Genomic DNA, 26674 nt, shown 5'->3' with positions numbered 1-26674 from the left:
TCAGGACAGTCCGAGTTTAGCTTGCCCTAATTAACTATATGCAGATTAATGAAATAATTTATTCTCTCATTTTAATTTGTGTCTGGGAGCAAGAATGTTATCAATGACGGGGAGAGTGTTATTTCTGTATGAAAATGAGATGCATGTGCCAAGTGAGATTCTGTTCTTCTAATATGTAGGTATAGTATACAGGAGAAAGAAAGAAAAACGTGTGGAATCAAATCCCCCCGGAGGTTTGGTTTTAAAGTACAAAGGGAATGTATAATTAGGAGCTAACAAAGGGAGAAAAATATAGTTATGATGCGGATATCAGCACCGTACATGACACATTATCCACAAAACTATATACTGTATAATATATTTCCACCTTCACAGGATATTTGTACCTGTTGTATTATCCAGTTACTACGTTTTATACTTATTGAAGCTGGTTCTGGGTCCATCCGAAGTGCTTACTTTAAATCATGTATGTGCCATTTCCCCAAAGACTAATCATAGCTACTATTTGCATTAAACTTACCTTAAACCTAACGCATCTTTTAAATGTAATGATTTATATCACAGAGAAATTATTTCGGTGATCAGGAGGGAAACACAATCCGTAATATTACACTGTGAGAAGATTCATCCTCCCCACGACATGAGCAAAACATCTCAACGGTCTCATACACACACACACGACACAAAGAACACGTCACGCTAAAATGAGAAAACTGAACTAACTTTATTATTATTATCAACATGCAGAATACAGAAAAAAAACTGTTTTTCCTTTAAGCTCACAGTTGAGTGACTACCATACACAGTTATCTACCCTCTCCAAAACTCTTTACAATTTAAGAAGGTCATTAAGAAATTATCACAATTATTCAGTTCGTTGTTTCCATTTAGCAAAATCACAAATAAATCTGTAAAAAAAGAACCCCGGAAACCCGAGATGACCTCCAGTCTCACACAAATGACAGAGATACTTTATTTTATAAATAGCAAGTGGCTAGTCGGGATTGGATATTAGTGGGAACTGCATTATGCATGCATTTATGCAGTACACTCACTGAAATTTCACCATTCCAATAAATAACATTTGCAATGCTAATTCTAAGCATTCTCAGATGGGCAGGCTTTCCTCACACTATCATTTGGTTTATGTACTTGCTAGTTATCTAAACAAGGTATGAGTGTCATTTCTTTCAGAGTTTGCATGCTGGTTCAGAAGACTACTCATTTTTCTAGAAATACCTTTACAATATACATTAGATAGTAGTAGTTTTTCCAAATGATGCCACTGTGGCCAAACATGCAATAGTCATCAAGAGAGTAGTTCAAATTGTTTCACAATAACAAGCTATTTCTCTGTGCTAGACTACTGTATGTAGTGCTGTTGTGGGTACACATTTGTGTATGTTTGCTTGTGCTTTTGGATTATGTATATGTATTATAGAGTACTTTGAATGTATATATATGTCATTTACATATGTATATGAGAGACAGAGTGTGCAGAACCGTGTTCATGCGTGTGCACAGAGTCCATTGTCAGGGGCTGAAGGTCCTCGTGGACTCGTAGTCTGACATACACTTGGGTTTAATTCCTTTCGCGTTGTAGTAATCCACCACCTGGTTAGGAACCTCTGCCAGAACACTTTTAGCCAAGGCAGCTGGTGAGGCCTGAAAATGTAGACAGAGTCAAGAGGAGACAGGTCACGAACACGCACTTCAGCTGGAAACCTCACATTCACTCTTGTGGCTGGTGCTGCCAAAAGGTGTAGACCGCCGAGACTCATGTGATCAGACAACCTCAAAACCAATTCCGCTTTTACTTTTTTTGTTCTCTGGTGTCAAGGTTTTTATATGCCGTATGTGTGCATCAGAAAGGCACAGCAGGGAAAGAGAAAAGGCTTCACATCTTGACAGCCGCTGTCAGATTTTGCATAAAAGCGCTCTCTCGAGACAACCGAAGAGGAAAAGATCACACACTTCAAACCTCGCTGTGGTTTTTGCTGCAATGTTACGCGCTTATTAATGGACGATCAACTGAATATGTTTGTTCGTGTCTGCTCTGCGGGTCGACAAAAGTGTAAGGTAACTGACGGCTCCAAAAAGCCATTGTACTTGAGATTATTAATCGCATCGGTTTCCATGTTTGTTATTGAATAACTCCTTTTAAGAATGATCATCACAGTCGTAACATTAGATATCATTATAAAGCATATTTCATGCATTATTTGTTATAGGTAAACGATGCAGTGGTGGGAACCAGTGCCTCACAGCAAGACACTTTACAGCTGCTGGTGGGGTGAGGCCGTTCAGTAACAGGTATGATGAGTGTGGTGTGTAAGTAATGGTCCGGCTGTCAGTGTACCACCTAAATGTCACCTTGGACAGGCTTCGGTACTCTGGGGCCCTCCACAGAAATAAATCAGATAGCGATAACTGACGAGTGGTGTGTAATGGCTTCCAGATTTAAGCAAAGATAAGATGCACTGTTGGGCCATGGCATCAAATTTGGAGAGCTGAACGGAAACTTGGAGAAATATTTTTCTACTGGTTATATGCAGTAGTTTGTGAGGAACACAGCAAGTTATATACATGGTACAACTACAAGTCATTGTTGTAGCTGGAATGCTTAGAAATAAGATGCAAACTAATTGATTCATGAATGCAAACACCTTTTCACAGTCATAATGCAAAATGTGAAAATGTTCAGTGATAAGCTAAAAGACTGCCACCTAACAAGTAATGAAATGAAAGTGAATGGAAATCATGATATACATGTTCATACAGGAGGAAAACACCAAAAACAATTGATACATTGAGTACCAAAAGAAAATATCCCACACACGCGCACACACACACACACACACACACACACACACACACACACACACACACACACACACACACTTCTGAATCCTCAAAGTCAGAGAGACTGTCGTATTCAGTCTCACATAATTCCCTGAGACAATGCATCATCAAAGTGCTTCCCCCCCAACCTCTTCACCCATCCTCCTCCGTCGCCTCCTTATCCTCCTCCTCTCATTTCCACCCACTCCTCCCTGCTCTCTCTCCTCCACTCTCATCTACCTGTTATCCCACACTCCGCCTGTCAGCAGCTCCGTCCAGCTAATCCCTTCTGAAAAGAAACGACGGAGCAGAAAATCACCTCTCCACCTCTGTCACACACTCCCTCGCTCGCTTTTGTCTTTAGCTCTGGTCTTCTGTTGACAACACCCCCCCCCCCCCCCCCCCTCCCAAAACACCACCACCGGCGAGCCGTCTCTCGCCCTCCACTCTCTTTTATCCATCCAAATTATTCATCCCTTCTCTCCCTGTCCAGTCCTCCATCTTCAAATGATCACTACATGCTCCTAATCCTTAATTTACCGACTTCTTAGCTTACTGATTCGGTGGGATGTAATTGCTTAATTTCCCAACCTGTCACAGACCAAACTCACCATAACGGACTCTGCCAAACCCATCTGGCCAGAGCCAGGCAGAATTAACGCAACCAGAGAAAGAGAGACGCGCGCTTCCAGATGCGCATGCAGCCACTCAAGAGCGCAGCTGAAATCCACGTGTGATGACGAGAACCAGAAACATACAGTATTACTCTCATTCCTGAGAGATTAAGCCCCCCCAAAAAACTATTCCTGCTTACACAGATAGACAAAAACACACAAGTTAAGCTGCTGCTAAAACACAACTTTTTAAAAACTTTGATTTGGATTATTAGGATTTAAATACTGGGTTGTTTTAGGACTATGTCGTATTTCATGTCGTGGTCATTCATATATGGCTGTCGAAGTTGTAGCAAAGTAAATTATGTCATTTGTCACATCCATCACATTGAGTTACATCATTTATATGGAATTACAAATGTTTTTTTTGTTTTTTTGCTTTTTCAACTAGGAAGATGATATTTGTCTGATATTCACTGTGCTGTTCACATAATCTGCCACGCAACAAGGCACAGTAGCTGCGTAGGGGCGCTCTTAATCTCGCTGTCTGGACCATGTCCTGATCTAAATCCCTTACCTGTGGGTATCAGTGAGAATCAATGTGGCAATCAAAATGTGCTTAAAATAGTTTTTAAAAAAAATACTTGACACTGCAAAAGTAGGATTTGGGCTTCTGTGCTGGTTTCTTACAATTTTGGACCTATGTGCAAAGACTCACAAAGAAATGTGTCCAAAACAGTAAGTATGAACCCAAATCATCACATATTAGGTGGGAAGTGTGAATTGAAAAACACAGTGATTTATATATTTAATTTGATTTGTATATCTGAGCAGACAGTACAAACCCAAGACAGTTCATGTTTCTCATCAGCTTAATTTCATTTGTTAATATGAATGTTTTTTTTCAGGCCTGTGACAGATGAAAAAAAATATATGGGAAACCGATTTGGTGTTAAAGCCGTATCCATCAAAAGCAGAGTCTTTGAGAAGCAATGATGAGTGGAGGATCTCAAGTATACCAACAAATGCATGAGAAAATAATTAAAATATTGAAAAATAATCTTGCTTAACGAAAGACAGGGAGGGACTTGTCTTATTATGGGGCGCTGTGGCATAGTAGGTGGAGCCCGTTGTCCAGGTGGAAGACTCCACCCCTTTACTTTCAAGGCAATGTCAAAAGACACCTTGTGTGTCAGAGATTCATGCAGCTTTGAAATATATAAAAAGAGAGAATGAGGATGAAGATAGTTATAGATACCAATGATATCTATAACATCTGCAGAGAAACGGTAGTAGATAACGTAATTGCTGAAAATCACCATCTTGGCCCAAACCATTGGCAACACCTACGTGTTTGAAGTCCTTGAAGGGGACAAACTGGACGATGTCACGGAGGACAGGCTCGCCTTTGGGTGAACGCAGGATCCCATCGTCACCATCGAGAATCTGCATGTCTGTAAAGTCTGCATTCCCCACGCCAACGATGATGACAGACATGGGCAGGTGAGAGGCGTGCACTATGGCCTCCCGGGTGTCCGCCATGTCAGTGATGACACCGTCCGTCAGGATCAGCAGAATGAAGTATTCCTGGTTCACAGGTTGAAAGGAGAGGGTGAGGAATAGATGTTTAATGACAATGATTCTTCTTCTTAAAGAGGTTTTCAAGAGAGACCCAGGAGGCATTTAGGCATACAGATGTTCATGTTGTAAAATTCATGACGGGAATCAACGTCAATCGTTCCTCTCTTCTTTTTTACTTCATCTCAGTTTGCTAATCTCTGATGTCTCACTTTTTGTCTTTGCTTTGTTATTTCTTTCCCGTGTCTCGTCAGAAAGTGCAAACAACAGCAGTCACAACAGCAGGAACTTATTCCCATTCTCTCGCTCACCATGGCCTCTTTGGTGTGCATCTCCTCCGAAGCAGACGATGCTACTTTCTGAATGATTGGAGCGATGTTGGTGGGCCCATACAGCTGGATCTTAGGGAGGCAATTCTGGTAGGCCTCCACAACGCCTTGGATCCCTGCAAGACATGTACGCGTAAGCTCTTTTGCTGCTTGTTTATTTGTCTTCCTGCAATTCTGTCTGCACCGTGCTGACCTTGCAAAGTCAAAGTTCTTGTAAGTGCAAAAGTATCTGCTGTAATAAATCAGACTCTCGACACATGATTTCACTCTGGGGGTGACTGAGCATTTTTCAGAAAGCATTCCCATATAATACACACAAACACAGCGCGGACCTTAGCAGCAGGAACTGCAGCTATGTTGGGAGAAGAGCACAGAAGCCCATTTCACACATAGAGATTAGTGTTGTTTTTCTCCGTGTTGCAGAGCCTGAAATACATCCTGCAGCATTGTGACAAATCTCCCAGCTCCATTTGTGTGTATGTTTGGGTGTGTATGCATGCCTCTGTGAATTTGTATGTGCGAGACGAAGAAACAAGGGAAGGATGGAGAGGGAGAAATGTGGAGCTGGGAGATGAGAGGCACGCAGAAACTACATTGTAGGGGTTCTGGCTCTTTGATGCAAGAATGTGCATGTGAAAAAAGCCCAAAGTAGTGTATACATGCGTGTGCGAGCACATGCATGTGTAGCTCACCAGTACATTCAGGATTGTCTTCATCAAAGTTCACTGCAAAATCGTGTGAAACCTTGAGGCAGGGTAGAGAACAGAGGGGCCTTTAATGGCTGCGGCAAACCAAACGCTCCACACAGCATGCCAAGTCCAATTTACAGATCGAAAGATATAATTTACTTTCATCTAGATCAAATGCAACAAATGTGCATCCAAAAGAAGTCTTAAACCTTAATCTGAAGTATCCAGAAGTCCCCCTGCTTCTGCAGACACACATCCCCACATGTCCTACCTTGAAGTCAGGTGGTATCAAAGCGCCGAAACCAAACGCAGGGAACATTTTATCACTGAAGAAATGGGGAGACATAAGATTCATTGAAAAACATGGTGACAAAAGAAGGACAAAAAACTTCTTCCCATAACAAGCATCCAATCATGTTGAATAGAAAGTACATTCTCTTCCAGAGTTGATGATTTACATAATTATTTTGTAGTAATTTCCTTTTCCCTACAAGGATTTCAAATGAGATTAATACGACAAAACATAATTCACTGTGCCATTATTTATTCAACAAAAACTGAGAACAGAACAAAGAACAAATCATTTTTTTCTGTTTAATCTTCCATCTCACGTCATACTGGAGGTATTTGTGTGGTTTCTTCACTTCAGACACATCTTGAGACATTCATTGTGAGCCGATACAACACCTTTTTTAGAATTTCCTTTCTTACCTGCCGTTTGACCCAGGGCCAAACTGAGGCCTTGAAGAGTTTATAGACAATGACTCATTAACTGCAGTGTCCCGAGATCTGACGGCTGTGAAACAGGTCCAAATCATGTCCCCTCTGCCACCGTGTTTAACACTTAGGGCCCGATTTACTAAGATCCTAAATAAAGAGTACTAAATTGCGTGTGCACTGAAAAAGTTGAAAAAGCGCGTGCTGTTGTTGTGTGTTTTGCGGGTGATCAACTAAGATTGCGTGCGCAATTGATAACAGGTGCAAACAGCAGTATTTAAATGAGGTGTTGCGCGTCTTACGGTTTGCGGCGCAAACTTTGCGCCATGGAGAGTCTGGATGGAAAGCAGGATATAGTCGCAAGTGCAAAATGAAATTTGACGAGTTGGAGTTATAGAGATATTAGTGGAAGAGGCAAATTGTTGTATTCATCACCCCTGCCGTGAAAAGCACCCCCTCATATATTCAATGATAAGTAGACCAAGAAAAAAAACAACACACTGACACTTCAATATATTTATATATACACACTCACACAAACACATACTTAGGAGTTTATATTATATATATTTACAAATATTATGGAAGACAACACAGTAAGCAGGCTATTAATTAATGACATCAATAACCATTTACCCGATTTTTTTTTTTTTTTTACCCGAATCCATGAGCGCATTTAAACATGAATCATTAACACAAAACTGGACGCTAAACAGAACATGGACAAGAGAACATGAACAGAACACGGAATGAGAATATCATTTTTGTCAGACGAGGGGGTGCTTTTCACGGCAGGGGTGCTGAATACGGCACAACACCGGGGTATGACTGCAGAACAAGTATAGGCGCACAATAAGAAACACTTTTCTCCATGAAAACACGTGATTTATTTATTATCACAAATAAAAAAATGAATGTGCCTCCTGTGGCAACCTTTTGCTGAATAATACTCGATTTAACATTCAAATAAAATATTTCTCCTTTTGCATGTGGAGATTAGCACCTTCCTTTCGAACGTATTAAATACAGACGCAATCACAATCCCCGCAAAAACTTTCAGGCTTGGTAAATCTCATTGCGCGTGGTAAATGGACCAATTTGCATCTTTCCCTCCCAGTATTTAGCGATTTCTGGTGGGTACGCCCCATATTGATTATTCATCAGGGCAAAAGTACTAAATGGATTGCGTGTGCTATTTTGCGCATTTGAGAGACGCAGTCGTCTTTGCACGCTGTTAGTAGATCAGCTGGCACTTTGGTTTGCGGGTACTGTCAAGTTTGCACACGTTTTTACACACGCAAACCTTTAGTAAATCGGGGCCTTAGTATGAGTCATTTGTGCCAATATATTGGGTTTGGTTTTTGCAAGATATTGCGTATTGTGACTAGACATCTCCACCTTGACTTCATCTGTCCAAAAGATTTTTTTTTCCAGAGGCCTTTCTGCCAGAAAAGACTTTCTTTCTTCCAGCCATAAATACTTAATTGTCATGAATTTTAACATGAGCCTGTTGAGTCTTTGAAGCAGCTTTGTTTTCTCTCTCTCTGACTATTGAAACGGCAAAGTCTGACCTTGGGAGTTACTTGTTGAGAAGACTTTTGGCGCTCTTGGTTGGTTTGCCGCTTGTGAATGATCTTTATCACTGTAGATTGATGTCCTGGACAAACAATTGCTTTTCATCATTCCTGGTTTAATACCTCCTTGGCATTGTGCTAACATACAGTTAAACAAACCAACACACTTCCAAAAAGTCGGCTTTCATAGGGGTGCTCACACCTGCTTGTGATGAACTAATCCAGGGGATCTGATTAGCAGCATCTTGCTGCTTTTAATCCTCTTAATTCCTAAGGAATCACAGATGTGTCTCATTTTTCACACACTACCTCTGCTTAGTATTTCATTTTAATAAGCGCACACAGAGACATTATGTGTCATTGTTCATGTGAGGTGGGGGTTTACTTACTTTCAACACCTTAGAAAAACAAGATTATTATTGTATGTCTTAATGTTCTGAGATTTTAAACCTGAGCGGTGAAACGGGATGGATTTTCCTTTATGCATGACTGCGCATTAATAATTTTCCTGAAGCGAAGGATTTGATCCTCAAGGGCGTGTGTGTGTGTGTGTGTGTGTGTGTAATATGTTTGTGAAGGGGTTCAGATGCGTTTGTCAGCTCGAGGTGAAGGATGATTGATGGGGTGCTCTACCTGTCATAATCTTGGCAGATCTCCCCTACAGCCACCAGTGCTTTAAGGTACTCATTGGGCTGGTAGGGGTGGATGTAGTGGAGGGAGCAGCTGTTTCTCGGATCTCCGTTGGACGCTGTAAAGTCTATCGCCACCTACGACAAAAAACACAAACAGATATTCAGACTCCCCCAGCTCGACTGTGAGCGAACGTGGAAAAGGTATACTGCTGCAAACAGAAAATCTCATAAGGTTTACATGAGAGAACTTACCGTAAACTGAATCTGGCAGCCTCCCATAATGTAATCCAGAAAGGAGTACATTTTGATGATCTGTCAGAGGGGAATCATTTCAATTTATGCTACATTTGTAGTTTGCATGCACAGAACAGAATACATTCTTAAGTGGACCTAAATGGGCCCTATAATTAAGTACACCTCGGTGATGCATGCATTTGCGTGCATGCACATCCACAACTGAATATAACTAGGTCCTAAGGGTAAGCTGTTGCATAACTATTTAGCGTACATCTTTTATTTCTCCACCTTTTGCTGTTAGAAATAGGATTCAAACAAAGAACCTGTATCCTCCAACCAGAGGCCGCCGAACTGGTCCCGTGACAATTTAAGAAAATTTCACCACAAACTTATGTTCATCGAGACAGCAGCAAGCTTAGTTTTAGCTGCTCTGAAGGACCACTTAGATAACAGGAACAAAGCGTTTGAACTGGGGGAGGGATGGGGCGGGGTACTGCTGGGGAACAGCTGAAGAGCTCTGCTCTGCAGACATACCCACAGGCGTCGCTGCCTAATGCCGGCTTTAACAAGCAGCGTGTTACACAACTTTTGCAGAGCTGCTGCTTCTGTGCATGTGCGCATTAATACCACCAAACTTTCTTTTGTAGTGCCTCGTCGCTGCAGCCTCTGTCTGTGCGCAATCTTTTGCTTTCATGTCTGTAGTAAGACACTGTTGATGTGAGATAAAAGTGAAGACTGGTGAGATAATCACTTGTAAGCAGATGGCGACTAAGAAACAAATCACGATGGGATTTTTCTTTTGAATTTATTTTGGTTCAAGGAGGGAGAGGGCAGCACTGAATATCAACACTTTCTGTCAATATGCTTATGGGGCTGTTTTCACTTACATTGACTTTCTGCTATAAATAGAGAAGACCTGGTCAAAAACAACAACATTCAGTTGCTAAAAATAAACGTAATTATCATCGCAGCATGTCATATCCCTGATAGCAAAATATGAGTGAATCAACGATGAAATATGGTTAGGCAGAAACATTGAATCCATGTTGGCACCATGCCCACGACAAACAGAATATGATGATTCAACATTGATTACACGTTGGCATTAGAATTGGATGATTGATGGATGATTGATCATCATCGACCTTAACCAAAAATCAACCTTTTTGACCATAATTCAACATAGATTTAACATATTTTTCTATCTTGGATAATATCAATGGCCGTGACTTATTGCTCACACATTAAATTACAGTAACATAACAGCCAAACATGTATTCTTACGGATGAGACACTCATAAATGTTTTAGTTTTGCTAAGAACTGACTTCCTGAGCAATCGCAGTGTGATCCGAGCACTAGCTGAGACGGCCATGAAACACAGCCAGTGCTCGTGCTCTAATGCGTCAACGTGGTAGCCAAAATAAAAGGAATGACGTGCCAGATTTTAAATTCACGCACCACACACGCTGGTGGGAAGCCAGGCTTAGCTGTCTGGGCTGGACCGTCTGCACGCCCACGTCTGACACGCACGGAGGATGATCGAGTGTGTAAACAGTTACAGCTGCCATTTAGAGATTTTTTGTGCTTTTTCGATTCTTATGTACCTTTACTTTAAAAAGGTACAACAACATACCGTCAAAGTGTTTGTTGTATGTCCTCATGTCCTATGAAGTAGTGTATATTATTGCTTCTTATTACTATTTATGTATTTCATTGAAATCTTATTCTGAAATTTTACCCCAGACATTTGGTCTGTTATTTCAAGATGTGGTGAGATATGGTAAAATCTTAAAAGTCTGATGTAAAATACAATCTTACAAAAATAAAAGCAGCAGAATCTCAATCTTAAGTAACCAAAGTTAAATCCAAAAGTGACACTTGAGTTGGAGCTCTTGGAGCGACTCATCGATCCCATTAATTCTGGTCCCTCTGGTCCCAGAGGTTGAGTCCGGCCTCTCCCTTAATCAAGGTTAATCTGAAGAGCTTTAGGGTTGTTTGTGTGTGTGTGTGTGTGTGTGTGTGTGTGTGTGTGTGTGTGCGTGTGCGTGTGCGTGTGCGTGTGCGTGTGCGTGTGCGTGCGTGTGTGACGTGTGTGTGTTTTTATTTGTTTTATTTTTTTAAAGCTGAATAATATAGTCTAGTGACCATCTAAATGTTTATCTGCTTCAAACTATATGACATCGTGCAAAAAATGGCCTGGAAACAATGAAGATGTTCTTCTTCATGTTTTATATGTTTGCACATTTAAAACATTGCAGTTTAAGAATAACAGTGGGTCAAAAGTAATAATCTGCAGACCGTGAATAGCATCACCTTGCAGTGGTTGAGAATGACAGTGCCAGAGTTTCTGTAATTCTTCTTCTTCACCTGATATTTAGGGTTGATGCACTCCCACTGGATCTGGAAAAACGCATAGACAATATGTTAATGGTGCTGCGGAGAGGGAACTGTGAGCGTGATTATGTATGCAGCACATAAAGATCCAACCCTTTGGAGTTTGAGTGTGCATTTTCTTACCTGCTTGCCCTCCTGCTCTGCCTTCATCAGCTCCTTAAACGTGGTCTGATACTCCCCGATGAAGTCATGTTTGCCGTTGGAGTCCCAGTCCCAAACGGTGCACTGTAGCAGAAACGGGCACGTGCACAAACGCACGCATGCACTCATTTAGAGCGCAGCTGCAACACAGCTTCCTAATCGCACACTTGGAGTCAAAGGCATGCAGAGAAATGCCACGGTGAATGATTGATAGGGTGGCGTTGGTGGGGGGGCAATGGAGCGGTGAAATATTAATCTGTGGATGCTGAGAGGGACGCGGCTTAAGAGGCAGCTTTATGAGTGTGTGTCCACGTTTGGACATAATCGTTTGTTTCTCTCAAAGGAGCTACTTGACAAGACAAATGACTTCAATCAAGCGAGGGTCAGCGGGCAAAAGGCTTAACGCCTCATAAGGAAACAGGCCGGCAATTTCCAAAGAACAAACAAGCGAGCACTCAAACCGAGTTTCTTTCATCAATAGCATCTTATAGGGTTAACTAGAAAGTTACCACAGATGGGTAGAAAAAAATCATTTCCTGCAGCGGTCCAGTAGAGTAGTGAGTTTCCTGTAAACTTTTGACCTTCTTGGCTACAGTTGACCCTTCAACGAGCGATCAGACCCAATCCAGCAGAACTTGATTAAAAACAAAGACCGGCGTAATCCCCTTATTTCTTCCCTCCCACTTAACCCACTGACAGTCTGCACCTGAAGTGCATTTGGGTATGTGTGCGTGAGCGTTTGACTGATTGCTTGTGTGTTCTTTTTACAGTAATTTCTGCGTATAAGCCAGCGAGTGCTTTCCCCGGCAGCCTTATTTCCTCGTCAAGTTGGTAAGAGGTGTTCTTCAGACTAATGAAAAGATGAGCAGGCTCGGTTCCATTCACCGCATACTAACTGACGCAGAGAGCGGCAGCGAGAGAGGAGGGAGAGCGTAGAGGTGGAGAGATGAGTGAGGACGGGTACAAAGGAAGAGGCAGGCAGACACCACGCAGAAGGGCTATGCATTTATGCATTGGTCAGTTAAGACCGGGGTGAAAAGAAGGATCTGGTCTGAATAGAAATCTTTGCCATGCCATTTCTCTCTATAGCTCTGATGCTCCGTGCAGGTAGCCCTGGAAACCTTCGCCGCTGGCTTGCATTTGTTGGTTTGCAAGCCCTTTCTCCTGCTGTCAGGAGCCATGCAGCGTTAAGAAGCTTCTGAATATTTAATGAACAAGCTCATGTTTATTCATGAGTAGAAGAACTCTTTTTAGCCGATTTGAAGCCTCCACGAGAGTCCGCGCACACTAACTCACACACGCATAGATCTACTCTGGAAAGAGAAGTTACAGATTATGTTCTTCCAATCACATCAAGAAATGGCCTGAATTTGACTTGTGCTTGTGTGAAAGAAAAATTATCGCTTAGTATTCACATATATCCTTTTTACAGTTTTTAAAAATAACCACAAGTCCTTTGAGGGAAATTATATTGCTATAGAAACCTTCTCTTATTCTTTTCATCCTCATGGGCCACAAAGTTCTACTTTAACTTTATCAGTCCAAAGAACCTGTTTCCAAAATACGTTTAGTTTAGATATTAACTTGCAAACTCCTGATAAAGTCCTGAATTCTGCAGTGAGAATGCAGCAGATTTTTGTGACTGAAAAACGATTATCATACAAGCAGCCGGCTCAGAGTTTTCTTGGTCTTCATTAACCTAACCTTCTCTTTTTTTTTGACTGGCATTTTTTAATTACAGCCTGGAGTTACTTTGCAACTTACAGCCCCCTTCTGGTTCGCAGGAACTGCATATTTTCTTCTACAGAGTATAAGGGAGCTGCTTCGAGAAGCCCACAGGTGCTGCTTCTCAGGACAAAATTTTAGGATATCTACAAAGCTTTGAAAGTCTCAACTGAACAAGCCATACCCATAAATGCATAATTAAGCTCCCATTCCTTTGCTTTGGGTTCCCTAAGCCGTGTCTGCTTTAGTATGTGGTGCTTGTACTTGTTTTTCTTCATAAATGCCATGTTCTTTTATGCAATCTGATAATAAAACCTATTGGAAAAAGAAGCACGCCTTGTGCGTCACTGGGCGCTTTTTTAATAGAGAAAACTGTGGTCAAGGTTTTTCCACACAGAGTTTTACATGTTGCGTTTAAGAAGAAAAATAACACAGGCTGCCTCCTTAAAAAGCTGTCTGTCCGAGCTCACCTTTAGCTCCCTGTCATGGTCTCCACTGCAGAGTGTGTTCAAGGAAACTTTGAAGGATTTCCAAACTGGACTCAGGTTGTTCATGACCGTCTGTGCACATGCAATACAAGAATCAAGATTACTCCAAATCACGAATCTATAACAGTCAAACAAATACGTGTGAATGTGCTCTGATTACCTCAGTTCTGTGCACAAGGGACTCAGTTCCATCATCATTTAGTCTAAAAATCTCCAGAAAAGGATCTGACTTGCTGAAGAAATCCTTCAGATAAACAAACATATGTAAAACATTCAATTTTAAGTGCCTTTAACCCCACAAATCATTCATACACCAAATGAATCCTTATTTCACTTCTTTTCCCCCTGCCCTTACTTTTGTGGTTCTTTCACCCCTCCCTTTCCTGTCCTTTCCAATTTACCCACCCGCCTCCTGCTGTCTTCCATCTTTCCCCTCGGGAACGACTTGTTTGGATTAGTCATCCGTGGCATTGTGTGTGCAGGCTAAAAATTAATATAGTTATCTGTGTATGTGGTGGGGGTTGTTGAGATAAAAAAGGAGGGGTGCCCACCTATCTCGGCAGCCTTCCTGCAATGCAAGATTGTATTCCTCTGTAGTGTGTGAGCGACATCATCTTCGAATCCCACAACCTACAATATTTACCCAGAAACTTGTGTGTTTACTGTTTAAAAGTGCCGGAAAACTGTCTTAAAAATTGCACCAACCTTATCGTCCAGCTTCCGAGCACTGAACGAGAGTTCAACGTAATCGTCGTTACCGGACAACTCCTCGGCTGTCACCTACGGAGAGGAGTGGAGTGGGGCGGAAGGAAGGAAGGAGGGGGGAGATTGAGAGGAGATTGAGAGTGAGTGCGACACAGGAGGAGGAAGGAGGTGAGATTTAATGAGACTGAAATGGGAAGGAGAACATAGACTAAATAGACATCAAATTAATGCAATCAAATGAACATCCAGAGTGTTTAAGGGCATGAAGTGGTGTGTATGCATGTGATTTGTGCATGTGCATGTGTGTCTAAGCAGTGTCATACCAATATTGAAGACTTTCCAGCAGTGTTTCCCTGTTTGAGTAGAGCTTTGGTCAGCTTCCTCTGTGAAACGATCTGAAACATACAACAAACTCCTCAGACGGTCGGCTTGGGTCTGCTTGAGCCACCATGGTGTTTACATGTCTCTTTAACTTTATTTTAGCATTACATACTTATAAACATCCAGCAGACTCAATGAAGTAGCATTTATCACTAACCATAAAATGAAAAAGCTTGGAATCCCTGCTTTGATCTGCCAACACCTCAGATTGTCTGGGGCTTCCCTCGCCTATTACAAATATGCTCTGAGCTTGTGCTCCTTGGGCAACGTCAGTGATACAACTGAGTGGTCATGCTTTTACAAAAGGAAGGCAATAAGATACGTCTGCTCAACCCAGAAACAGATCAAACGGAAGAACAAGCAAAAGAGCATTAATGAGGTGAAAGACGTTTTGATTCTTAGGACCACTGACAATCGGAAACATCTAAACATCTGTTATTCATTCTTTTTCCTTCCAAACCTAAACACTTTTCTGGCTCGTGGAGTCTGCTGGAACATTTCCCAGCTGTTACCACTGAATAAGCTAGAATAAGCACAATTTCTACATACACAGTACACTTCAAAGATCTATCACTGACTTTGGCTGCTCGGCGGAGGAAACTATTGAAGTGGGGATTTCTAATCCTTGGAAAATCCTATTTCCACTGTCTTGTGCTTTTTGAATAAGGGTTTAAGAAGAAAGGATGGCCGTTTCTGTAGGGTCTAATAAAAGAAAATGTAAAAACTGTTCCCAGCATGTTTTTCAATTTCAGATGCTCGAGTCATTTTCAGTGACATTATTGGAATCCAGGCGGGCCAGATTAGCACCTGCCCTATCCAACTGCAGGACCACTCTGTTTGAAAGTGTGTAAAATGAGGTTTTACGTTGCTTTGCTTAATGGAGAAAGCTCTTTCCTGTATCACAGCACTCCATTACGGATGCTGACCTTTGTCAGACCACAAGACACTTTTCCATCTCACTTAAATCCATCTTTAATAAAGTCGTGCAGGTGCAATAATTTCTTTTCATATGGAGTGACTATCACTAAAAAGTCTGTCTTTAGAGTATGTGGCGTAAAACATATGAGTTACTGCCACTAAATAAAATACATACATTTGCTGTTTTTATATTAATATGAAATGCTGCTCTTCTCTGGACAAAACCGTAGATAAATAGCAGGATGTTACAGTTCGCATGCAGAGAAAATATTGGCATCCTGTTATCCATTCTCATGGCACCTCTCTGGCCCTCTTAATCCTCCTTCGTGGCCATTATCTCGGCCCAACTGACTATTGTAAATCCACCAGCTTTATATAGCTGATAGCATCTCTGACTATGAGAGGCAAACATGAATTCGTTCCTCTACCCTCCTCTGCAGATTGGACCGTAACACCGCAGGACGCTGTCCTTGCTTTCTGCTTCCTCATTTAAATACGACAGATGGTTATTGCCTGAAATAAACCAACCAAACCTTTCAATAAGCACTAATTCAATAATTGCTTTCTTTTTCAAGTTTTCAGATATTAAATGATGGGAGTAAATAAACATGATCTTTAAATATTGACTGAAACCATCACAAGCAGCAGTAAGTGAGTAAGGTCATGCAGATTAGAGTATATACATTTAAATGCATTGACACAAGTTTGAAGCGGCCTCAGGGCGATGTCTCAAGGACAATGAAAGTGCAAACGCAGACCGAGTCAGTAGCTGACCTCAAGTGTGAGGATCCAGGGCTTAACGTGGCTTTCTCCATTAATCAGCATACACATTACCTGATATATAACCACAATGGATTCACACACCTACCTGCTCTACACCTGAGACAAAAATATCTGTCTTGTACAGACTTAGCTTGTTGGTTGCACTGCACACATGCGTGCAGACCTTTCATGCATTCACCTCAGCAGATATTCTCAGATCAAATGCACTTTTTATGGTGAGCTCGCTCTAACACATGTTCAGATATGCAGAATAAAAACATCTCACACACACATAGACACACTAGTGACCTAACACGCTGTTCCACATTCACTCATACATTTTGTCCTCATCACAAGCAGTCTTCTTAATAAAAGTGCTTGCTTTAAATATGCTCCTTATTTACTCATCAATCAGAGGGAACGCTGACCTGCCCTAGGGTACACTCCATGGCTCCCAGGAAGTCGGCGTCACGGAGGCCATTGTTGCCGGAGCTGATGTCAAGCAGCTCAAATCTGAGCCTCTGGACCTCCTCAAAGTAGTAATCCACCAAGAAGATCTTGGAGAAAACTGGACCACTGCTGCTGCGAATCACCTCTGTACGGTCCACCTGCAAACATACGTGCATTCTTTTTTTTTTTGCTTGTAAGACCAAAGAGCTCTTACAATGGATTGTTTTATATATAAATTCAACTCATATTTTTAAAATGTTCAGAAATACATAGAATATACAACTATATACATATAAATACTTTTAACCCGTCATGGCTGACAGATGAGTGTTTGTAGTTATACTGCAGACTGGAGAGGTTTAGTAAGGTTTCGCCTAACAAGTATCTAGAGGGCCACACAGTTATTGTTATTGGCCTGGTAAAAATATTTGAAGTGGTTTGCTTCATCAATTATTTGTTGAATTGAATTCTAATTCAATAAATATGTATGACAATCTGTTTATTGATCAAAACTTATAAAAACCAACAAAAGCCTCACATTGTCTGTTTTAGCTTTTAATTTGAATTGAATTTTGTGAAAGTTGTGTCGGTTCATCACACGACTCTTCACGCCACCATCTATCATTTTTGATTCCTTGCTCTAAATTCACTTTTTCATGTTTGTTCCAAAGTGCACTGAAGTATTAAAACTTCATTCAACATCCAACGTGCTGCTACAGTGCATTGATTATGAACCGCTGAAGATTTTTCAGCAATGCACCCAACACCCCACATAGCAATTACCACATTGTTTACACTTATCAACTTGAGAACCGGGAACATAGATTTTTCGTGACGCCTTGAAATCATGCAAGCTGTTTGATTGCACAGAAACTGGGCTGGAGTTGTAACATTGATCTCACATTTTCTTCTCTCCCACGCGTTGATACAGAAAGGATCAGAATGCCAAATAAACATATTTCACAATGCTCACAAGAAAATATGTTTAACACAGGCAGCAGTAATTGGTTAGCTTTTTATTGCCGAAATCCCTTCAGCTCAAAGAGGACCGATTCAGACGGGAGACAAAAGAACTGGCTGCCACACACTTGCAGAGCCAACGTACAAAACTGCTGGCCTTTTTTTTTCTTGACACTTACCTAAATCAGCTGGCAACTCGTTAAAGCAAAAATGAGAAAATGTCAAACGGAAAACGACACAGTGTTCTCTCGCAACAAATATCCAATTAAGAGGCTGAGTGTGATGGGCTGTGATAGTATTTGTCTATTCTCACGCTCCCTCAAAGTGGCTTAATGTAAGACACACGCACAAACTCTCCCTTTTCCCCCCTCATGAAAACGCTCACACACTTGTTTTCATATCTTCGTGAGGGGACATTACATTGACGTTTTTTGTTTTTTTTAATCAAGCCCCCAATCCTAAAAACGTAGCCATCACAAGTTGAATTTTAATCATAATCCAATTCTGATCTTAACTCCAAAACTGATTTGAAAGCTTCAAGTATGACTGTAAACCTGTGTGCCTTCAATTTGGTCCTAGTTTTTACAAGAGGTCCAGATAGGTTTGTGTCCTAACAGGGGAGTCTTCCTGATAGCTTGAATTCTACTTCCTCCAAATATTCATCTGATTTTCCTTTTTCCTCTATATTCCCATGTTGTGTTATACAGTAGTCCTTTTTCCTACTTGATTATTTTGAAATGTGTTTACTTCCTGGATTTAAGTTCTTAACAAGCTTTATTTCCTCTGTTATTTTCCAATCCTTGCTCTATTCTGCATTGTTTGAGTTAGTGCGTCTTCCTGTCCTTGTGTCACACCTGGGTTCGGTTGCTTATTATCTCACAGCCTCATTATGTTAGCCATCACTTCCATGAGAAATCACATCTCTTTTTGTCCATCTGCTCGTTTTCTTCTCTGCCAGTTGACTTGCCATATTGTTTCATTTCCCACTCCCACTTCCCTTTCTTTGAAACGCTGAATTCAGTTATTTAGATTAGCTATATCTGCATAAACTTTAGCTTTCGATTGAGTTAAATAAAGCTTTATTTCTGTATTACACATCCCTGCCTGACTGCAAGTCTTCGTTTGTGCCTGCTATTACACACATCAGTGACAATTTAATATTGTCTTGTTGAAAGGACGCCTGTTCCTTATCGGTAATTAGCATAGGCATGGGACATTTAAAAGCATAAGAACTCAATTTCCAGGTACTAAATAACCTGCTCAAATAAGAGTTGAGCTGTGTGTAGTTTACAATGATTTCAATAAAACTGACAGTGATTTCAGGGAAATGTGGATCTGATTGTTTACTACCAAAATAAGACTTTGCATGTCAGTACAAACACATTTTATCATCACTAGTCTGCAAAGATTTTGATTTCAGCTGACCTCCCAAAGAATTAGCATCCATAATTCATAAGATGCTACACCCAACACAACACAATCAGAGCTCTGCATGAAAGTGCGTGTTCTTGATTACATGTAATTGTACGTTTTTGCACTTTAGACCAACGTAGGCAGGGTACGTTTTTATGTGAGACTGGGTTGTGACTATATGTGATCCTGAAAGGCTGATGAAAAGATATTCTCCCAGGTGTGAGATGTCTGAAATGATGGACATGGGTAATTTCATGTTAGATGGTTTCATCTTTGAAGCAATGGGACTGTCCAAACTTCTAAATTGAACTCTTTAGTATTTTTTCTTCTTCATCTAATATAAAGACCTATAATAACGCTTTTTACCTTCCTCAGTTTGACTTGGTTGCTGTACCAAAGTTGCATTGGAAAGAAAAAAAAAGATTCTCCCAAATATAGCTTCAGATCTTAAAGTTTCCTCTTTATTAATCTTTTTTTTTTACTTTCTATTTTCCCAAGCGGGATTATTTGTCATCATTTCGGTAATGTTTTGAAAATAGCTTATTTTTCATAAAGCAAGTATGATGGAATGAGATATAAATGAAGAAGAATACTGTTCAACAGCTAAGAAAAAGTAATTTTACTTCCTCAAAACCAACAACAAAGAGATAAACAGACATCAAGGTATATGTCATAATGTCAAAGCAGTGGGTTTTGAGCGTTTAAGCTACGTATTTTCATTTCCACTGGAAGAAAGAAAATGTGCCAAGCAGTATTTAAATTCTCACCGAGCATCATATTGCACCCTCAAACATGCAGCCTCACACCACGCACACTTGAGATAATATTCAGAAGGTCTAGTAATGCACGATGAGTTCACATCATGAAAAAGGACACTTCAGAATGATAAACTCTCGATTCACAAGGGTTTATCTGACCTCCATTATCGCTCCATCTTCTGATTATGAAACAGACCTTTTCCAACTAGAGACACGTTTACCTCTCCCTGCCTCCTCCCATCACCTTTTCAGACTACTGTACCTCGAACCACTGTCCGTGCGACTGCATCTTCAGCACCACGCACGGGTCAGGCTTGGAGAGCGCGTCGCGGTCCGAGATCCCCCTGCAAGCCACTCTCAGCTCCACCTTGGTCAGGCAGGGAGAGCTGATGAAGCCCAGCGTGGCCTCTGCAGACTCGTAGATGTTACTCATGCTGGATGCAGACTCGCACTCTGAACGGAAAAAAAGGAAAAATCCTTATAGATAGATAGATAGATAGATAGATAGATAGATAGATAGATAGATAGATAGATAGATAGATAGATAGATAGATAGATAGATAGATAGATAGATAGATAGATAGATAGATAGATAGATAGATAGATAGATAGATAGATAGATAGATAGATAGATAGATAGATAGATAGATAGATAGATAGATAGATAGATAGATAGATAGATGGAACAGACAGACAGACTTGAGAAAGCAGGTGCACTGGACCTGACTAAGCAGACAACTGTCAGGACAAGGTCAGGACAATGAACCTACCAAATTTCGCACAACATAGCCAAACACACACAAATGCTCATGTGGGATACAGCATAAGCACAAATGCATCGGCGTGTGTAATTGCAAACGCACATTCGGGCGTCTGTGCATGTACTGTGGATTAGTACAAAGAAGCATATGAGCACGCCCACACACAAGCACCGAGCGAGCTTTGCTGAGTCCCCAGAACATATTGCTGCGTTTCTCCTCAGGTTTCCACGGACTGTATAATATTCACCAGTGTCTGAATACGAGACTCTCAAATCCTACTTTGAATGCAACCTAAGCATAATCGCTGCGGTGCTGGAGAGCAAGTTGTAAAGTAATTGCCACATTTTACAGGAAAACCTTGGGGAAAATATGATACTTCATCATGATAAAGCCACTTGCATTTATTTAATTAGAATGCAATTATGTTCTAACACAAGTAAAGATAAAGGCACTTGCACCAAGTGATAACCCACATAACACATTAATATTAATCAAGGAGGCTTTTTCTTCTTCGTTGAATCTGACAGTTGAAAAAGAGTAAATATTAGCTACACATGAGAAACCCTTAGTGAAGGGAAGCCAGGGATAACTCTTCGTGTTATTCCTCCATCGACGGCAGACAGGCGTTTTCAGGGATTCTGTTTATTAAAACCTCTTCTTGGGGTGTGGGTGTGTGCAGACTCAGGGTGTCTTTCCTCTTTACTCCCCTTTTAGTTTGCTGCACCCGTTTGAGTATACCTTTTTAGATAGTTTTCAGCATATCTTCACTTTTCCGTGACCTCAAAAAGGAAAAGTTCATTCGGAAAGCTGTTCAAGTAATTGATAATCTGGTCCCATGGTGTAGCATGAAACAGAAACCTTTCCATTCATGCTGATGCTGAGTTTTTCTTTTTTCCTTTTTGGATTTGAATAAGACCCTTCGTTTGATCGCGCGCCTCTTTTTAATCATTCAGATGGGCAAGGACTAGTGCCTTGGTAAAACAGATAAAGGACACTTATAACAAGCAGTTCATTGCAGAGGGATCTATTTTAAGGCAAGTCGTGACCTTTTTCTAAATCCAACCAATTCATTTTTAATGCCAAAGCCTCCGAACAGCAAGGGGAAAGTGAAATTAAGCATAATATTTTTTTTTTAAATGGGTAGGACAGGAGCTGAACTTTGGGTGTCCTAGATGGAGGTGCTGGAAGGAACCCAATGCCCCTGAGATGGGCTTTTTGCGTGTATGAACACTCCTTTTGTGACATTTCTTTATCTAGGATCCACAAATATGTGCTTTAATTACACAACAATGAGTATATCAAAGGAGATGTACTGTAATGTACATTGGCGAAGGACATTCGAGCTTGTTGAGGAGCTTGGCACAAAACCAACAATCTTAAAACTGGAAGATTACGACTCTACAACTTGAGCCACAGCCATGCCAAGTGAGTCTTTTTGCTCCCTCTGTAAATGTCTTTTTTTGATCCTTCTTTGCTGCTCAGACCGTTAAACACTTGAATCAGATGGCTGCCCTCCCCGAGTCTGGCTCTAATGGAGTTTTTTTATTTCTATTTTTTTTATCCCCTGTGATAATGCCGTACAATGCAATCCACTGGGTTCCTTGACATCTTAAATGGACTGTACTGACCTTGTTTTCATTGTGAACTGCTTTTACTTTTTGTTGTGAACTGGCCCTACACAAATAAATGGAATCAAAGGGATCTGAACTCTCACGCACCTAAGCTCACAAGAAGTGGTAAATCGATTAAAGTCACACATAATCTATGGGTGTAAAAATGACAAAGTGTTAATTAGTGGTGTGTAGAGGTGTTGATGAGCCTGTTTTTAACACTTATGGGGCTGTATCTAGGGCAAGAGCCTATCCCACCGCAGACTGATGTTTAATAGAAGATACCAAAAGTAACTTAGAAAATATACAGCTGCCGACTTAAAGTAATAATACGTTTAATGAGGCAAGCTTTAAAAGTATTTCTATGTTGAAAATACTACCATATATCTTGGAATACTGGGACCATACATTTGAAGACTAATTACACATATGATGTATAGAGGTGTCCATTCGGGTGTCTTCAGTTCCAGTTAGGCCACGGTGAAGGATAACCATGGGTCTGATGTTCTAGATGGTACCAACTGAATATTCATGCAGTGGTCTAGTATAGTTGCACCCTTAGGGACTGAAGCTCTTGGAATTGGGTCTGACTCTGACCTGAATGCCTCTCACTATCTCTCTCTCTCTTCCTCCATAATTCATGTTGTAGATGTGTGTGTGTGATTATTTTTAGCTGAGCAAAGCGAAGTGGGCTGTATACAGATGGACGTGGACTCGGCCACAGCCACATGGCAGGTGTATGACAGACAACAGACCCGCGTGGGAGTGGCAAGGAGTTACTTGCATTTCCGACTGTGGCCCCTTTGCCAGGAAGAGTGTTTGACTGTGTGAGAGTGTGTGTGTGAGAGGGAGTGTGTGTCCGTGTGCGGGGAGCAGCAGATGTCTGTCTGTTCCGGTTGACAGCAGATGACACCGATAGTATGGGAGATGTGGAAGCTTTTCTAAAACCAGAGCTGCTGTGCGCAGACGCTGCTCATGCAGTTCAGCAAAGCATCAGCTGTCACATATGCCACGCATTACTGAAGGTGACAATTAATTGTTGTGTAAGGGGTTTGCAAAAATTCCCAACTGGCTTGAAATGTGTGCACCTTAATACTAATCTACGGGGGTCTTGTTGGCAAAAAAGTACAACACCATTGTACAGCACAGAGCAACAATACTGGATATTAATACAACAATACAAAACATTTGTTCCTCAAATGTTTATATTTAGTACGTTTCTCTGCATTTTGTGCTTTCCGTCAGCACACAACAGGGTCACACATAATCTTATTATGTATTACATGTAAAGCATTTAACCTCCGTTCAAGAAGTGAATTACTAGCGTTATCTGGATATTGCAATAAAACTTGAACCTTGAAAAATACTCTCAAACATATAAGCACATACTGTAACTCAAAGTGAGCCTGAGTTGTTTCTTTTTTTTCCATCAATCCTCAAATAAAGGCCACAATAGCGATGGCTGATTGCTGAGCGCTGACAGAATCATTCCACAGCTCTCTCAGCTTGTCTTCTGCACATTGGAGCAATCACGACAACTCAATTGCAGTGACCCTTGACTCTGTGGGACATGGGTATTTCCAGATGTGACCATTCACCTTCAGATTTGTGCAGCACTGACTGTGACAGATTCGGCATTAAGACTCAGGCACGGGACGGTCCATGAATACCTGCTGTAATTGCTTGGTCACATATTGATTATCAGACAGACAGGAGTAACATACCGCAACTTTACATGCACTTCATCCTGAGGAGGCAAGTGGCTTTTTTCCCTGAACTATTTAAAGAAAATTTGGTATTGAATCACTAGACCGGGAAAAGGTGACCAGAACTGAGAAAATAAAGAATGTTTAAGTGAAGCTGTCTGGGGCACTTTGAATGTTGTTAGAGTTGACATTGAAGGATGAAAAGTGAGGAGTTAAGAGAACACAGAGGGATTAACTAGATCAGAGAAAGAACTGTGGAAAGGCAGGTAAGTGAGAAAGAATGATGTAGAGCACAGAGGAAAAGAGACAAGAGAAGATGCATGAAGAATTATGGCTCTTGTTTCATATATTTACAGGGGGGTGGAATAAAAGCAAACACTTTCGGAGTACTGCACACCTTTTTTTTTTTTTTACAGTAGCCTATCTAAGACAGAATATTTAAAGTCTGTGTGGATTTCTTTGAAATACTGCTTCTGATAAGAAAATTGGTAGTATTCTGGTTTGGTTCGTCTCCAAAAAACACTTACAAAGTCCACAAGCAGCCAAACAATGATGATCAAAATTAAAAAAAGAAGAAAAAAAAGATCTCCCTCAGGCCTTTATTTATTTGCATATTCACATTTTGGGCTATGTGAAGCGCTTGTAAGAGCATAAGAAACTGTCCAGGGCAGATAACAGTCTATCACTCCTCATGCACCATCCATGCTGCTCAGATCTCTTGCAAAGAAAACAAAAAAACAAAAAAAAACTCACCTAGGCGTCCTGGAAAAAAGATCCGAGAGGAGCCGAGGAACTTCGCCGCCGTTCACTTGACAATCACGAATGCCTCAGCGGCTCTTGGACCCATCTCACCGATATCTATAGCCTGTATGCTCCCCGCCCGCCAAACCCCCCACCTCTGCAGAGCTCCAGCAGTTTGTGCGCTGACAGGTGAGCAGGGCCGGATGGTCCCGCAGCTGCAGCGCGGCGAGGATGCGCTCCGCACGCCTGGGCTTACTCTGGGTGAAAGATTGGGAGGAGGAGGACAGTGCGCCACTTAACTGGAGTTTGTAATCCGCCGGCTCCATCGGGGGCCGCAGAGAGCGCACCGTGCCGCTGGAAGCACCGCGCCACCACCAAAGCGTTTGTGCGCCATCTAGTGGTTGCGACGGCGTACCTGCGCCTTTACGGGGAAAACTCATTTTCTAGGTTCTAAAGCCTGAATTATATATAACAACAAGTTTATAAGTGCTGTCTTTAAGTCGAGATCATTTAACGACTATCACAGAGGGTTTTATTCTGACACTTCACAGTCTTTAAGTGTGTCTACATTAGAAAAAGCCCACTCAAACTATATCAAATGGCCCATTCCCCCCAAAGTCAAGGAAACTCATTTTAAATTGATTAATAACATTTATCCAACTGCTGAATTTTTGAGACATAGATTTAAATTTGAAGTTGACCCCTGCGCTTTTTGCAATGAATCGGAAGAATCACTTTTATTGTGTCCTGTCTCAAAAATGTTTTGGCAAGAAATTAGAAATTGGCTATCTTTAAAAATGAATGACATTCCGAATTTAGAAATCGTTAACATTATTTTTTATATAGATACTATTGACAAATCGCTGTCCTTCTTAGTTAATGTCATTCTCTTACTGGCTAAATACCACATACACTGTTGTAAGTGGAGAAAAATGAAGCCCTCTTTCCATTTTTTTATAAATGATTTCAAAAGTTTTTTTCTTTCTTTAAAAAATATTAAGTCAAATAACTGCAAAAAAATTAGTAACCGATATATCAAAGTATCTTTTATTTTAAGTCTCTTTCCGAAATGTTGATGCTACTTGCTTTGAAATGCCTTACAGTTCCTTTGTATTGACTTTACTTGTCTCTTATTTTTGTTTATATGTCTCTTGTTCCTAAGACCTCCTGGATGTTCTTTTTTTCTTATATTTCCTCTACTAGTAGTTTTTCTTGTTTAAAAAATTCTGTTCAATAAAAAAAAAAAAAAAAAAAAAAAGCCTGAATTATGGTTCTGCGTTAAATCGACGCAGAGCCTACGCCGTAGGGTACGAGAGAACGGCGTAGGCTCTGCGTCTGTGTAACGCGGGACCATAAATCAGCCTTCAGCTTTGATTGGCTGCGACGCGCTTCAGTGGGTTTATAATAAGCAGCGACCGCACACCTGAGACCGCTTGGCAACTGAAGCCCACGCCGTGTCCTCGGCAAATTCCTCAGCTTGGATTCATTCACAATGTCTTGCAACTTTGCGTGATGGGATTTTGCTACTGAAATAAATAAATAAAAATA

General features: G+C 41.0%; 1 protein-coding gene across 1 annotated transcript; it reads right to left on the bottom strand.

Annotated features, from left to right (window-relative positions):
- Positions 1–737: 737 nt before the first annotated feature.
- On the bottom strand, positions 738–25378 carry cpne4b (copine IVb). The gene is made up of 16 exons (XM_061741881.1): positions 25139–25378; positions 20571–20761; positions 17156–17335; positions 14990–15061; positions 14667–14741; positions 14122–14205; positions 13944–14033; positions 11731–11832; positions 11527–11613; positions 9227–9286; positions 8976–9109; positions 6323–6377; positions 6055–6106; positions 5345–5478; positions 4806–5042; positions 738–1665 (listed from the first exon to the last, which is right to left on the bottom strand). Exons 2-16 carry the CDS (start codon positions 20739–20741, stop codon positions 1534–1536), a joined length of 1665 nt encoding a protein of 554 aa, XP_061597865.1. The 5' UTR covers positions 20742–20761; positions 25139–25378; the 3' UTR covers positions 738–1533.
- Positions 25379–26674: the final 1296 nt, after the last annotated feature.

This window comes from Cololabis saira, chromosome 15 (genome assembly GCF_033807715.1).
Source record: "Cololabis saira isolate AMF1-May2022 chromosome 15, fColSai1.1, whole genome shotgun sequence".
Lineage (NCBI taxonomy): Eukaryota > Metazoa > Chordata > Actinopteri > Beloniformes > Belonidae > Cololabis > Cololabis saira.
The sequence above is the reverse complement of the archived record's forward strand: the minus strand, read 5'-3'. Positions and strand labels throughout refer to the sequence as shown.